The sequence below is a fragment of the Sarcophilus harrisii genome, chromosome 3, assembly GCF_902635505.1.
Source record: "Sarcophilus harrisii chromosome 3, mSarHar1.11, whole genome shotgun sequence".
Classification (NCBI taxonomy): Eukaryota; Metazoa; Chordata; class Mammalia; order Dasyuromorphia; family Dasyuridae; genus Sarcophilus; species Sarcophilus harrisii.
In genome coordinates, this window is record NC_045428.1 from 16,947,830 (window position 1) to 16,963,857 (window position 16,028).

The window sequence follows — 16,028 nt, forward strand, 5'->3', positions numbered from 1 at the left end:
GCAGCACTCATGGTCAGGGAGTTTTTCCTGCCCTTCATGTGCCTCTTTACTGGAACCAGCCTGGTCCCTCCTTCCCTTGGGATGCCCGAAGGTAGCTGTCACATCCAACACAGTCTCCCCTTCAACCATTTAAGGCTCTTCCTTCCCTCTGCTGGTTGTGCTCTCCTGAAGGCTCATCAGTGCCCTTAAACATGGCAGCCAGAATGGAAGGCGAGCCTCCGGAGAGGAGCCGACGAGCAGATTCCAGTCAAACTCTCACCGTCCTGTCCCTTCCGGGCCCCTCCTCCTGCGGCTCCCACTGGGGGCTGCCTCGTCCGTCACTCAAGATTAGCTCAGAGTCTGCAGTTTTAGCACAGAAGTTCTCTATCCAAGCTTTCTGCCTGTTTTATGCTTGTGAAGTTGTATTTTTTGTTCCCTCTGATCAGTGCTTCACATTTACCCCTAATGCATCTCACCACGTCAGATTGAGCCTATGCAGTAACTGCCAAGAGCCTTTTGGATCCTTTGAATCACAGTTTCTTCCGTCCTCCCAGTTTGATATCATCTGCAGATCTGGTGATCTCGCCCTCTGCGCCTTTGTCCAGTTCCTGATAAAATGATGGAATAACAGCGCACCCTCTGGGTACTCCAATGGGAACTTCCCACCAAGAATAAAATGAAGTGCTTTTGTCAAGTAATGGAGCTTTCTGGGTGTGGTGGATAGAACAACCCCCTTGGAGTCAGGAAGATCTGAGTTCAAATCATGCCTCAGACACTTAAACATTTCCCGGCTGTGTGACCTTGCATGGTTGTCTTGGCCCCTCTCCCCCCCCCCCCCCAAATAAATAAACGATGGTGCTTTGGTACAGCTCCAGATAAGCAATATCCCTAGAATTTCCCTGACAAAGCAGTTTTGTAAGGTCACTTACAAAAGGAAGGTCACTAAGCCATGAGCTGGGCCTGAGGAATCCAGAACCAGCATTTTCTTTTCCTTGATGAGCCATCTAGACTTTTCTGAAGAATTGAAGCTAAGTCATTGGCCTAGGATTTGTAAATTGGGCCGGCGTGTGTCCTCCAGGCCTTCAAAACCTCCCCGCTTCTCCGCCTTTCAGAGCCCCCTGTCTGGGGCGGATCCCATCTGTGTATTCTCGGAGTATCTGGGGATAGACTGAATTCATCAAAGGGGAGTCAAGGGCTCCCTTCTGGGCTTTGTATTTTATCTTGTCTGGTCAGTGAGGCACTAAGCATTCACTGAATACTTAATGATGTGCTGGGCTGAATGTTGGGGAGCAAAGAAAGGGGTGTCGGAACTGAAAAAGGCCTCGGCCTCCTGCAGATCGATTATGAACCAGGGGCCAGGGAAGGCTGAAGGTGAAGATGAGAAGGGACAGCATTCCAGATATGTTGTTTTTCACTCGTGTCCGATTCTCCGTGACCCCATTTGGGTTTTCTTGACAAAGATACAGGAATGGGTTGTCGTTTCCTTCTCCAGCTCACTTTACAGATGAGGAAACTGAGGCAAGCAGGTGACTTGCCCAGGATCACCAGCTAAGTATCTGCGCCCCCTCACTGCTCACCGAATGTGGCAGACGGTCAGCCAAAGGGCCCAGGAGTCGGGGGCAGCAGGTGGTCCGTGTGACCCAGTCACAGAGGGCGTGGGGAGTGGGACCTAGAAGAAGAGTAGAAAGATACCCTTGCCAAATAGAAAGGGGGGAGCCTGGAGTTTGTGGTGGGCATACGCTTCAGGAAAATGTCCAGTGATGTAGTGGAGGATGGAGTGGAGAGAGCATTGAGGCGGGCAGCTGTCCGCTGCGGTCCAGGTGAGGGCCGAGGCGACGTTGGCGAGCAATGTCGTGGAGGTAGAAACGCCAAGATCGGTGACACGTGGTACCAGGGGTCGTGGGAGAGAGGAGGGCAAGGGGACAACCGGGGTCAGGGCGCTTGGCAGTTATGGGGAAAGGGGGGAGAGGTTTGGCGTCGTTCTCCAGAGCTGTTTTGGTTCTACCCTTTCCAAAGGTGCTTCTTTGGGGCAGAACAAACAGTAGTAAAATGTGAATTAAGCAACTCTTCCTGCTGTGCTGGCTGTTGACATCATCCCATCCACCCCAAGCAGCAGGCCTCACCCTTCTTGGGTTTTCCTCTTCTCAGTGGAGCTGTAAAAGACAAGGATGACTCCCTCTGCTTGTCAGCTTCCCAGGCCAGCTGCAGCCCCTTGGGGGCTTCAGCAGCCCAGCCCTGTGTTTCCAGGACCAGGCCACACTCCTCCAGTTACCCTGTGGCCCTCTGGTCTTGCTTCTCTATTCTCCCATTACAGTCCCCAGTAGGTTAGCCAGTGGGTCACCACATGCCCGTCTTAAGGTACCTCTTATTTTAACTCTTCATCTTGTTTTCCTTTCTTTCTTTATAAACTTAATTTTTGAGAGTTTCTGACCCACTTGGGCTGACTTGTGTAAAATGTTAGTCCGAGGACCGTTTTTTATTTTCTGATGGAGAGAGAGAGAGAGATGTGGAGATTTCCTTAATTTAAAATAACAAATGCTGTGGGGGAACAGCTAAGAGGAGTGAATGGAGTTGGGGGGCTGCCCTAGAGGCACCGAAAGGTATTAGAGGAAAACTGAGTACTGGGGTCGATTCTCTGGGGAGGATCCATGGGAAAGTATCGCCAGGAATTGCCCTTGAGGAGCAGAGGGAGTGGCTGATTATCTTGAGGTCCATTGAAATATGAAATAATACGGCCATTTTTTTGCCTCTCTCTACTTCATTTGCAGGTTCGATTTTACTCATAAGAAACAATCTGGTGGTGCTGGCCAGTATGGGAAAGTGATAGGCGTCTTAGAACCTCTAGAACCTGAGAACTACACCAAGCTGGAATTTGTAGATAACACATATGGGACAAATATCCCAAAGCAGTTTATTCCCGCCATAGAAAAGGTGAGAAAATTCATTTTGGTTTGTTAAAACACCGGCCTGACTAACTTGACTTAACATCTTATTTCTTTCCTCTCTAACTTATTTGCCTTAATTATAGCTTTCTTCTTCGGGCTGACCTTTCCATTTCTCATTTGATTTAAGGAATTTCTGTTCTTTAATTGTGTGGCCATGTGGCCAATAAATTCATGCCTTTTTGAGGTTAGTAAGAGATTTTACTTTCTTTCTGATCATAAGCTTTACCTCTCTGATAATAGCTTGAATGTGTTTAGTTGGTTGCAAAAATGTCATAGTAAAACAGTTTTTAAAAATTGAAATTTTTCCTTCTAGAGAGATTATTATGTATGTTTAGTCTCATGGACTTTCGCTGTTTTGTTGCTTCAGGGTAGAATTTAAAGTTGCGAGTGATTTTTATTTCTTATTTAATTTCAAAGTTTTTCTCCCTTAAAATGAGAGGTTCTTTGCTGAATTTAGGGAACAGAGGTAACACTCCTGGATTTCTCATTTTGCCTTCCTTCCTCCGTGTCCTTTGTAATCCTTCCATTGTTATTTGTTCAGTAGCTTGCCTCAAGTAGGCATTTTTTTTTAAATTACTTAGAATTGAAATTTAAAAAGCTTAATAGAAATATACTTTTGTTACAGGAAGGAAATGGCAGGTTAACGTAATCATCTCCCCCACTTTGGCCCTTATTGATATTGTAGACCATTTCAAGGCATGCTCTATTACTCTCGGCATGATACTCGAGGGATTGGGATCTATAGTGAGAACTCAATTTTGATGGAAGTTTTGTAATAGTATGTGAAGTGGCTTCCTTTCTCCCTCCCTTGTTTTCCTCATTGGGAAATCATAGTAATGTTCTCTTACGATGGGCTGCAAAAATGAAGTAATTACTGTTAAGGGAAAGCGCCAAAGATGGCAGCCCTTTTTCTTTTCATATTGCTGTAATACCTGTGTAATAGAGCTATAAAATATTATCTCATTCATTATTCACTTGCAGTCTTATACCCGAGTAATGTTCTTCACTCAGCTTTCAAACCCCTGAGTGTCTGGGGTTCTTGGCAGGGTTATGAGTCACTGTAGGCTGTATGGCCACCCCTACCCCTACATACTCCCTTCTGCCATTTTTTTCAGGGGTTCTTGGATGCTTGTCAGAAAGGCCCCCTCTCGGGGCACCGGATATCTGGGGTACGGTTTGTCGTAGAAGATGGAGCACACCACATGGTAGATTCTAACGAGATCTCCTTCATTCGAGCCGGGGAAGGTGCGCTGAAGCAAGGTAGGATTGAGCTGTCAAATCATGTGCTCTTTGTAGGCCGTCACAGGTGGAGAGAGAGGGTTGAGTCCTAGGGGAAAACAGCAAAGCCCAGCTCTCTCAACTCATCTAGATGTTTCTTGCCTTTGACAACAAAAAAAATCTGTGATAAATCTGTCACCTGTGCCTTTAGAATACGAGGCAAGAAGAGTCAGAACTTCAAAAAAGCATCTTTCGTATAAATTACCGATGGTCATGTTCTGATTTTTAAGTGATTTATGTACAGGGCAGGAACTAGATGGTGACTCCCCGAGTGGACTTCTTTCACACATGGCAATAGAAATTTGTCGTTTTTTAAATAGAAAAGAAGCAATTAGGAACTTCCTTTATAGTAGAGGCAGCTTTGCAGTACTGCAGAAATCAGCCACCTCTCCTGCAGAGACTCATTGACATGGAAGCCCTCAATTGTCCAGATTGTTTTTCTGTAGTGGATGTTTATGAAAGAAAGAAATGACAAGAAAGGCACCCGAGAGTTATCTGACACCGCAGCCGGACGCGTTTGTGTTGGGGCTGATCCAGTTTGTTCCTGATGACTCTCCTGGGCGCATTCTGGCTTGTCACTGCTCTCAGGCCCCCCGGGCCTCCTGCTGTCCTCTGACCCAGGCAGAGGCTGCACAGCAAGGCTGACGGCACCTTCGGGTCCGAATCCGCTGCTCCCGGGGGTGGTGGTGTCTCAGAAAACACCTGTGTCCTTCTCAGGTGAACTCTGCCTTCCCAACGCCTCCATCTTCCTTCCGGAATCCCAGGAGCTCCACTGAAGTGCTTCCTCTTAGTTGCAGTTCATCCTTCTGGCCTCTTGAGGTCTTCTGGGATCCCAGTTTTGCCGTTTGGGCTCATTTCCCCAGCTTCGCATCCCCTGCAGTTTAATAAGCATTTCACGGGTGCCTTGATTAGTGTTGACCAGAATTGGGCTGGTGAATCCCTGGTTCCCTTCACTAGAGGCCATGAGGTGAGCTCAGTCCTTGATCCCTCCCCTTTTGCTTAGGCTATGGAACATTCCAGATCTAGAACTACCACAGTCCAGCTTTTCCAAAAAGATATGACAGGGCTCGGGTCAAGGGCCGTGTTTGTCGTGTATGTGATGTTCGTGGCTTTTCTTTGTAAGTCTGCCCAGTAACCCTGTTTAAAAAGGAGATGAGAGGGAATTTGGCGTGATTCGTTTTTAAGACATCCTATTTTGAAGTGATTATTGCTTTTTTTCTGAGTTGTTTTAAAAAAATCAGTTTATTGGGGGCAGCCGGGTGGCGCAGTGGAGAGAGCCCCAGCCCTGAAGTCAGGAGGACCTGAGTTCAAATCTGGTCTCAGACACTTAATACTTCCTAGCTGTGTGACCCTGGGCAGGTCACTTAACCCCAATTCCCTCAGTCAAAAAAAAAAAAATCTGTTTATTTTCATTTAACAAACATTTCTTCTCTCTCCATACTCACTGGGAGAAAAATCAAAACAACAAAAAAAACGTGTAAAAAATATGAAATGTCTGCATAATGGCCGTGTCTAAAAAAACAGTCTCAGTCTGCCCTGTCTGGAAACGTGTGTGTGCATGTGTCATTGTGAGTCCCCGGATTTGTGGTCAGCCATTGCAAGATGGCAAGAAGGCATTGCCTTTCAGAATCATTTCCTTTCCAACAATGTCATCGTTCACCTTTGCCCGCTTCGCTCTTAATCCGTTCATGCCAGGTCTTCCCGATCTTCCGGGCTTCTCTGAAATGGTCTCTTTTGTCATTTCTTAAGGCAGGTAGCCTTCCATTCCCTTCCCATCCCGGAATTTTATTAGTCATCCTTCCTTGCGGGCACCTCCTTGATCACCACTTCTTTGCCACTACAAGAAGGATTTGAAGGCTGCGAACTTAAAATAAATGGCAGGTCTTGGTTTAAGAGCATCCAGCTCATCTTTCCCTCTTAAAAAATTGAAGCTGAAATCTTAGATATTCTAGAAAACATTTGCAACCAAGACAGGCAGTAGCCCAAGGCCTTTTGCTGCTAGGAAACCTGGAAATGGTCACATCAGTAGAGCAAAGAGATGCTTTGTACATTTTATTTATTATAAATACCAGATTTCAAGGACTGTATGATATTCGAGGAACATTTAACGTAGGTGGATTTAGTTTTCACAAATTTTCGTTAGTAAATCCAAAGCTGTAAATCAAGCATCGGCCCTTTACCTGAGCGCAGTGTGTTGAAAACAAATTGCTTTTTTTAAAATGAAAATTATGCATCACTCAATTATTATTAGCTAAATATTGATTCCTTATAGGGATTACATAAACATCTAGTTGCTTTATATTTAAAGTTTTTTTTTTTTTAAGTCTTATCCTTTTAAGGAAAGCACTGAAGAATAAATAGGAGGTAAAGCTCAGACTTGTGGTGCAGTTTCTCATCAGCTCAGACTTAGGGCCTTGCTTAGAGCAGTGATAGCAAATTCTGCTCAATAGTGTGATTTAGAAGGCCACAAATTTACATTATGTTTTATTTATTTTGTTAAACATTTCCAAGAGTTTTTGTATGTTTAACTCCCCGACCTAGACTTGCCCAGGGTCACCCAAATAGCATTTGTCAGGAAGGACTTGAATCAAGGAGGTTTCCCTGGTTTCACTCCCAGCTCCATCCGCTACTCCCCACTGAATAAACATGTTGGGAAAAAAAGTCCCCAAATAGCCGTCAATGTTAACTACAAGCCGTTTGAGGAGGATCATTTCTGGATCGTTAAAATCTCTGTGCAGGCAAGCACATCTACACATACAGGTCCTCCCACGTACATGCACACGTCCATATGTCTACGTGTCTAGACGGTCACCCCACAGATGGAGCACTTGTGAAGAGCCCCCATACAAGTGGTTCGAGCAGACGGAGGCCTACACGCAAAGTCCATCTTAAATGTCTTTTTCTTCACCTTTTCCTCTCATTTTAAACTTGCTCATTCAGAATGGCTGTTTTCTTCCTCCTCTCCCCTGCTTAGTCACTGAGAGATGATCACTGTTCTAGAGGAAAAGAAAATAACTCAGAAACCCAATGTGAAAATTCCAGTTCTTCCAGTTTCCTCACTACCCATCTCCTACTTAATACTTAGAGATAAAATACTGGTCACTACATGTCAGTACTAATTCTACCTTATCTCCTTCAGAGATGATATTTTATTGCTATAGATGGGAAAATATTAGAGAAAAAATCTTTTCATAGTTATTCTTCATCCCAAACACATGGTTTCACAGTGACGACAAGCAAAAATTCACCTGGCTCACATTTTCTTTTCCTTTTTTTTTTTAAAATAATATATTTGTACTTGTTTTGTACAAATATTTCCCAATTGGGTATTAAAATTTTTTTTTATCATTCATTTCTTAACATTTTAAATTCTAGGGTTTCCCTCCTTGTGGCCACCACTTGTCTTTCCTGGCTGCCTTTATGTCCCAAATAAAATCCCGTCTGTCACAGGCTCTTCCAGGCCCTCTTAATTCTGGGGCCTCTTCTCTCTCCATCATTCCCTATTTATCTTGCTTTGTGCATACTGGTTTGCTTGATATCCTCCTTCTTTTGAATTGTATCTTCAGAATAGTGCCACAGGCACCCAGTAGGTGCTTAATAAATGTTTGTTGTTTGATGGACTAGTTGACTTATTATTATGCTGTCTTTGCAGCATATGCAGATTATGCTGTCTTTCTCACCTGGCTTTACCCCATCACACATAGAGCCCTCTAGAGCAGCTAGGCCGAGCTCCAGGGAGCAGTTTGACCTTCTAGGTTTCCCTGGGATTAAGTCAGGCGCTCCGCTGCCATCCCATGGGATTCTCCATTGCAGCCTTTGGCTGCAGATGTCTCTGCTGTGCCCGTATCCTGGCAATGTCAGGCGGGCCATTGCTCCCTTCTCGATGGCTGCCAACTGGCGGTTACGGATCGGAACCTCGTCAGGTAGTGGGGCTGACTGGAGAAGGCTCAAAGTGAGAGGGAGGACGGAGGGAGAGGGGAAGGGCTCTGGGGAGCTGCCATTCTCGCAAGGTGTTGGACTTCTTCATCTGCTTAAAACAGTCCATGTTAAACCAAACCAACCCCCAGCTGTTTTTAGAGCCAGGGAAAGCCGGTGATGTGGCTGCCATTCCTCCATCTGCAGCCGATCAGGCTCACAAGCTGGTCCGTGGCTTTTGTTCATCCTCATCCTCCCGTCTGGGTTTAGAACTCAGTCCTCTAAGAGATCATCAAAGGGAGCCTGGGAGTCTGAGATGGCCTTTTACATTGAAGGCCTTTGAAAAAATGCTGTAAAAGTCCCTCGTTTGGACTAAATGGGGCTCGGCTTGGGCAGAGGGCTCCGAATTGGAGAACGGTTTCAAGAATTTCGGCTCAGTGCTTCAGAACACGAGCATAGTTGGACTGGCAGATTGTGGTTGGCGACGCACTTCCCTGCTTGTGATTGGGGTTGTTTGAAGGGACGGGCGCCTCTGAAGGCCCTTCTGCGCTCCGGAGGACGCCAGCCTGTGAGCCTTGAGGTTGGCCAGGAATTCTTAACCTGGGGTTCACCTCCTTAAGCTTGAGCAGATTTCAGGGAGCTTGTGATGGTGGATGGGAAAAGAGCTGTCTTTGTTTTCGTTCCCCCAAATAGAAATTTAGCGAGAAGACTGGGGACCCGGTCTGGTCACAAGGAAAGGAAAATTAACTTGGTCCTATCTGAGAACATGTGCCTCATTGAACAGCCCCAGACCAAGAAGAGAGTACCCAGACCAAGTAAGAGAGGCTGGAGGCAGCCAGTGTTGTTTTTCCCTAATGCTTTTAATTTTTGCATTGATGTTATCTCCCTTAACCTTAATGCCTGCCTGCAGCTAGCAAGTAGTGGATAGAGCTCCAGCCTGGAGTTAGGAAGGTCTGAGTCCAGCCTCACTCACTCACTAGCTTTATGACCCTCAGCAAATCATGCAACCTCTGTGCTCCTCAGTTTCCATAACTGTAAAATGGGGATAATAAATAGCACCTACTTTCCAAGTTGGGTGTGAGGATCAAATGATATGATACTTGTAAAGTGTTTAGCCCAATGTGTGGTAGGTACTAAGTGCTGAATAAATAAAGTCTCCCCTTCTTTCCCCCTTTCCCCCCAAAGAAAGAAATTTAGCATGAAGGAACTGAAATTCTTTCCGTTGTTAAAAGAACCATTTAAGAAGAGATCGGTAACCTTGTCAGATTTAGGCAGACCGCCCTTGCTAACTAGCACAAAGACCATTTTCAGAATGATCCCAAAGGTCCCATTAGTGTCCAATCAACCACCTTAAACGGGCTTGTGTTACAGCAGCGGATGCATTTAATTTGAGGTATGTTTAAGCCTCCAAAGTGACTTATGAAAGGGAACACAGTTAGGAGGAAGAAAAGTGAAAAAGTTGGATTATCCAAGGCAATCTCAATAAATTTTAGGTAGAAAATACCATCTGCATCCAGAAAAACAAAATCAAAAACATATGCTTGGTGATTAACAATTTATTGTGTTGAATAATTAAAGTATTTGTTTCTAAGGTAAAACAGAAAAAAAAAAAGAAAAAAGTTGGATTATTTAGCTTAAAAAGGGAAAGCCCATATAAAACTGTGCATAACCTATGACCCCACAGTGCCATTAAGGGTCTGTAGCCCAAGGAAATCATAAAGGAGGGAAAAGGACTCACACGTGCAAAAATGTTTGTAGCGGCTCTTTTTGTGGTGGCAAAGAATTGGAAAATGTGTGTTCGCCCATCAGTCAGGGAGTGGTTTTTGAAGGTAGTGGATAGAATAAGTCCTGGTTTTTGAAGGTATATTGAAGGAATATTCTCTTTTAAAATGATGAACAAGCTGATTTTAGAAAAGGCCTGAAAAGATTTGTATGAACCGGGGCCGAGTGTAACAAGCAGAACCAAGAAAACATTGTACACGGTAACAATAAGAATATGCATTGATTAACCATGAAAGACTTGAGTCAGTTCAGTCATCAAAGACAATCCCAGTGAACTCTGGACAGAAAATGTCGTCTGCATCCAGAAAGAGAACGAAGGAGGTTGAATGTAAATCAACACATGTGATCTTTCCCTTTTGTTGTAGTTTTTCTCTCCCAACATGATTCATAAAGAAATGTGTATTTAAAAAGTCTTTTTTTTTTTTAAGAAGGGAAAACTCAAAGGTGTGATTTAGTTACTCCAGCAGGGACAGAGGAGCAATTGTTGTTCATGTCTGACAAGAAGTGGAAAAGAAAAAATGGATTTAAATTGAAGCAAGAATGATTTCATTTAGATAAAAGGAAGAACTTTGTAATGATGTGATTAAAACTGAACCCCCGAGGGTCTGGCACAGTGGGCTATCCCATGTGGGCTCCTGGTTCTTATCCTGGGGTGGTCTGGGCAATCTCATGCCTGGAGAAAGGGGACTTGGGGACTGGGCTTGATAACCTTGGGGAGGCCCCCCCTAGCTTTACATCCCTGGGTCCCACCATGAGAGGGCTAAGTGTCTGTGCTTGGAAAGGTTGCTCAGGTCAGAAGGAAGCCCCAGTTAACTGGTGTCTCCTTTGGGGAAACCAGCCCCAGAGAGAAGCGGGTCTAGATGGAACGTTGCAGTCTGCAGAACCGTCTGGGGCACCGGCCTCTGGGCTGGGCTAGTAGAAGTGAGTCGGGGCGGACGCATCCATTCCCTCTGCTGTCACGGCAGACACTGGCACACGCTCGTGCCCTCTGTGCCCGTGGGTGCTAAGTCTGCTTCTGTTCCCCAGCCCTGGCAAACACCACTCTGTGCATCCTGGAGCCCGTGATGTCGGTGGAGGTGGTAGCTCCCAACGAGTTCCAGGGCAGCGTGATTGCTGGGATTAACCGCCGCCACGGAGTGATCACGGGCCAGGACGGCGCCGAGGACTGCTTCACTTTGTACGCAGACGTAAGTGCCGCTGGGACCCCGGGGAGGCGGAGTCCGTGGGAGCCCTGAGATCTGTGGCAGTGACGGGCTCACACAGACCCCCTTGTGGCTCTTGGAGACCTGCCTTGTGTCCATGGGGGAGACCTTGTGGCAGGGGGCTGGGAGCTAAGAGGCAGCAGGCTTGGGGCCTGCAGGGAGCTTGGGATCCTGGGAGTCTGGACCCAGAACAGTGCCCAGGCTATGGAAGCATCTCCCGGCTTGGGTGTGTCTGTCCAGCTGCTTCCCTCGGAGGTGGGCCTTGGAATTAGCTGAGTGATGCTTCTTCTGCCCCTGCCTTTCCCTCGCCCTTGTGTATCAGGGGATCTTCCCAGGAGACCCTTTGAGGAGAGGAGAGGGTTCTGGCCTCCCCAAGGGCCTTTTGAGGGGAAGAGAGGATTCAAGCCTCCCCAGGGACCCTCTGAGGAGAGGAAAAGGCTCTGGCCTCCCCAGGGACCCTCTGAGGAGAGGAGAGGGCTCTGGCCTCCCCAGGGACCCTCTGAGGAGAGGAGAAGGCTCTGGCCTCCCCAGGGGCTGCTCCAGGAGGCCAAAGGGGAGAGGCACAACACTGCGGGGGCCTGATCTCGGTCCCATGGATTCAAACAGCAAGACACAAGTGGCGAGTCTGGCCAGATGGGCTTCAAGTCAGTGGGGGGTTATGCCCAGAAAGTTGTTGGGGGGCTCTGGCTTGTTCCTCTGACGCTTCCCCGGAGGTGAATGGGAGCGAGCGCCTTTTCTGTGTTCGATGTTTTTCTGGAAGCCGGGCTGGAACCTTCCCTGCCTTGCCTTTCAGGTGCCGCTGAATGAAATGTTTGGCTACGCCACGGAACTGCGGTCGTGCACCGAGGTAAGCCAGGCTGCCCACCCCGGGAGGCCCGGGAAAGCAGCTGCGCCAGCGTGCCCGGCGAGTTCTCTTCCCTGCTCTGTCTTACAGAGAAAAGGGAAACGGATTGTCCCGTGTCCATCCTTTCACTTAAAACTCTTAGAAAGCTTTCTTACTCTCACGGCATCCACGGCCTCTCCTCTCACCCCCAGCCCCCACACTGTTAGTGCTGCCCCCACTTGCCTTGCATATTTTATATTTAATTACGGTGTTTCCTCTGATAGAACGTAAGCACCCAGGGAAAGGACTGACCGTCCCCACTCTTGTGCCCAGCACCCAACAAGCACATAAATGCATGCTTGGTCATTGGGTAACAGACCTTGATGAGGATTAGATTTAAGGAACCAAAATGAGATCGGGGTTTCTGGTGGCCAGGGACTTAAATGATTTGGTCTAGTGGCAGGTTTGGGGTTCAGGGAACCAGATGCAGAGGTTTGGCTCCCCTGCACCCCCTTGGGATTGGGCGCAAGGGTAGGGAGTTTGGGGACTCCCTTCTGGTGGCACAGAAGTTCCCTGTAAAGGAATTTACAGACCCAGAAACATAGCTTGATAAAAGAAGTTTATTATGGGGATTGGAAGTAAGGTTAGAAATCCTGACAGAGGCATCGAGTCTGGTTAGGGAAATAGGTGAGGGTAAAGAGAGGGTGGCCCTGGAAAGAGTTCTCCCGTGGGCAGAGGCCCTTGGCGTGCCAAGCATGGCATAGCATGGAATGTTTGGAACCTCTGCAAAGAGAGGGTTTTAGTTTGGCTCTTTTATGGATATAAGCTGAAGGGGGCCCGTGGGGGGAATCCCAAGTTGGCTCCTCGCTGGGTCTCAGCTTGAGCTGGAATTTGAATTGAATTCAGTGAGTTTCAGGACTGAGCCGAGCCCTTTGGGGCGGGGTCCCTCACTGAGGCGGAGTTGAAGGAGACTTTCTCCTTTAAGGATTTTCAGAGTTTCGGGGTCCCCTCTTCAGCCTCACTTTTGCCTGACTTTCCATGACAGTCATAATGAGTCCAGGGCGACCTTGTGCTCTCTTCCGTCCCGCAGGGAAAAGGCGAATATACGATGGAGTACTCCCGCTACCAGCAGTGCTTGCCCGCCACGCAGGAGGAGCTCATCCACAAGTACCTGGAAGCCACGGGCCAGCTCCCTGCCAAGAAGGGAAAAGCCAAGAGCTGATTTTCTCCCCTGAGCCGAGCAATGGACTGCATTCTGCTTCCCTCTCCAGTCTCCCATGTTCCCCCGAAGGCTGGAGTCCAGGAGAGTGGATTTAGGCCGAGGAGAATAGGATGTGAGCGGATTTCCTCTCTTTTTATTCAGAAGTAACCTAAAGTTAATATATGTATAATGCCCTATGGCCATGGAGTCCTTTTTTTCAGTCTTGTAAGATGTCTATTAAAAACGTTTATACTATTCTGAACAATATTTATTTGAGGGGTTACCATCTTGGACTGGGGGTTTTTCTTACCAAATGTCTGCATGCCCAGTGAACCAATGTTTTTTGATTGTTGAAGGGGATAAAGGCGCTTTTTCAGGCTCGGGTCCTTGCTTCAGGAAATTGATGTACTGGCCCGAATTTCTCGCTCTGAAGGGTTTAGGGCCCTGCGTTTGTGACTCTGGAGGCTCCCACAGCTCTGTCTGGTTTTAGGAGGGCGGAGGACATTCCGCTAGGGCCTCATGTAGGGAGTGAGGGCGGTCCAGTGTTTCCTAGCTAGATGAGTCAGAAGGTGCTCGGCAGCACCGCGGACAGCTCCAGGCCCCCTGGTGCCTGCAAGGGGATGGGTGGGAGCTTGGGCTTGTGAGCATTCTGGATGGCATCATGGCCTATCGTTCTAGACTCTATCTCGTGTAGCGGAAGAGTCTGTCTTGCCTTAGAACCCTCGGTTTCAGAGAGGCCTTTATCCAGCCTTCCGAGATGGGTCCACAGCAGGTTATTGCCTCTTACAAAGATGGTTTCTGTTTGCAAACAAATGAACAGTGGTCTGGAGGCTTGAAACAACTGATATTTAGGAAAATTGGCATTTGGGGAGGATGGGGAGAAATGAGAGAAAGGGGAGGAAGAGGCGGGTGCTCATTCATCTCCACAGTTTGATTTAAACCAAGTTGGGAATACTGATCATTTCCTGCAGAAACCCTATGACTGTAGACTTCCCGTCTCTTTCTTGGGATGTTAAAAAAGCAAAAACCCAGTAACTAAAGGATGACATTGGGTTCCTTGTGGTTTCTGGGAGCATCCCCTGGCATGACTTTGTATTTTGAGTTGATAATTAGCTATGAAGGTGACTTAAGCCTTGCAAGTGTTGTTACTAAATGTCCTCATGGACTGTGCTTTTGGGTCAGCCATCTTGGCTCCAGTCGTTCGAGGCTCGTTCAGATTTTCAGGGAAGTTGGCAATAGGAATGAATTAACTCGGGAGACTTTTCTTCCTTAAGCGTTTACAGAATCAAGTTTTTGAGGTTGGAAGGGATCCCAGGAATCATATAGTTGAATCCCTCTGCAACACCCTTGATGAGCAGTCAAACTCCAGAAGGCAACTTATTCAACTTTTGGGCTGCCTCCCCCCTCTATATATATGAAAAAATATATATAATTATGTGCATAATTAAGGAAATTTTACTCCTCTCAAGCTAGAGTCTGTCACTGGTCCTAATTCTGTTTTCTCCGGCCAAGGAAAGCACCTGGTCAGCCTGGAGCACCTCTAGCCGAAAGTGCGGCGGCAGATTCCCACGAAATGCTTTTCTGTTGCTTCCCCGTTCAGACCCTGCACTCGCTCTAGCATATAAAGGACTCTTAAAATGGGGCAGCCAAACCTACACACAGCACATCAGATGCAGGCCGACCAGGCCAGAGTGCACTGCAACCAACGCTGCCTTTGTCTGGGGAGCTCGCGTTCTCTTAATGAGCTTTTGTAGCCTCATACTTAAGAGTCCGAACTCTTGCACTGACCCATGACTTCCATTCTGTACATGGCAGTTCTGTTCTTGAACCTAAGTGTAAGATTTTAATAAGAAAATGTAACCGGGATAAAATAAATAGAAATTTGTCCCATCGTTCCAGCCTGTCAGTCTTTGCTTCTGTGTCACTGTCTTGTCCGTTAGCCCTCTCTCCCTCGTAATCACTCCATTTTGCTTGACGGGCCGTCTATGGGATGGAATGGGAACACACTAAGCGCCCGCTATGAGCCAAGTACGCCCCAGGGCTGGGGACATAGACGGCTCTTCTGGCAAGGGGGTCACGTTTTAATGGGGAGGAGGAGGGGGAAGGTCACACATAACGGAGGGTGCATGTTGTTGGGTCAGATGATTTCCAACCTAGAGGATGCGGGATTCAAGGGTTTGAGTGGAACGGGGCTTCGGAATACCTCCAGCAGAGGAGGGCACATGGGAGCCAGCATCCATCCAAGAGTGAGTGTCAAATGTTTTGTGGACAACCTATATATATATATATATATATATATATCTCATACTCCAATGGCACCCTAGGTACCAGTGTAACATCCCTGATATTATTATACTTTGATGGCACCATAGCTACCAGTCTAACATCTCTGTGTTGCTGATAATCACACTTCTTTCCACTATACAGTAATCCAGGTCTTAGCTCAAGGGTGCTTTTATCAGGTTTCAAGCTAGATCCCCTTCCCCTGGCTAAGTGATGCCCCAAATCCAAGATTCCCCCTTTTAGGGAGAGAATTGCAGACTTCACCCCACTCCTTACCCCTGTTCTGCAACATAACAGCAATCTATTAGGACTACAGGGAAACATACAGTGTGTGTGTAGCTGGGATGGAAAACCCCTTCACCGTCCGTCTTGCCCATCATCTTGGGAGATCTAAAAGCCATTGGCAAGTCTCCTCTCCTTACACCCACCAGTGAAAAAGAGACCCCCTCATTGGACCTCGGAGTGAGTGAGAAGCTGTTCTTTGCACCCTGAGCCAGATCTTTGAGTCTTTCAGAACCAAGTCTCCCAGTGACACCACATGGAACTTTGGGCCTGCCCATTCTTCTCAGAGCCCGCCTTTGCATGCCGATTCCCACCCAATTCCTGTGTTTTTTGTACAG

At 47.2% G+C, this 16,028-nt stretch overlaps 1 protein-coding gene across 1 annotated transcript in view; it reads left to right on the top strand.

The window, feature by feature from the left end:
• The window catches only part of GFM1 (G elongation factor mitochondrial 1), a 40,067-nt gene extending 26,687 nt beyond the window's left edge, over positions 1 to 13,380 (top strand). The window contains exons 14-18 of the mRNA XM_031957575.1: positions 2,748 to 2,910; positions 4,040 to 4,184; positions 10,926 to 11,086; positions 11,895 to 11,948; positions 13,015 to 13,380. Coding sequence (XP_031813435.1) covers positions 2,748 to 2,910; positions 4,040 to 4,184; positions 10,926 to 11,086; positions 11,895 to 11,948; positions 13,015 to 13,146 — 655 coding nt within the window. The 3' untranslated portion in view covers positions 13,147 to 13,380. The remainder of the gene's footprint in view (positions 1 to 2,747; positions 2,911 to 4,039; positions 4,185 to 10,925; positions 11,087 to 11,894; positions 11,949 to 13,014) is intronic.
• Positions 13,381 to 16,028: the final 2,648 nt, after the last annotated feature.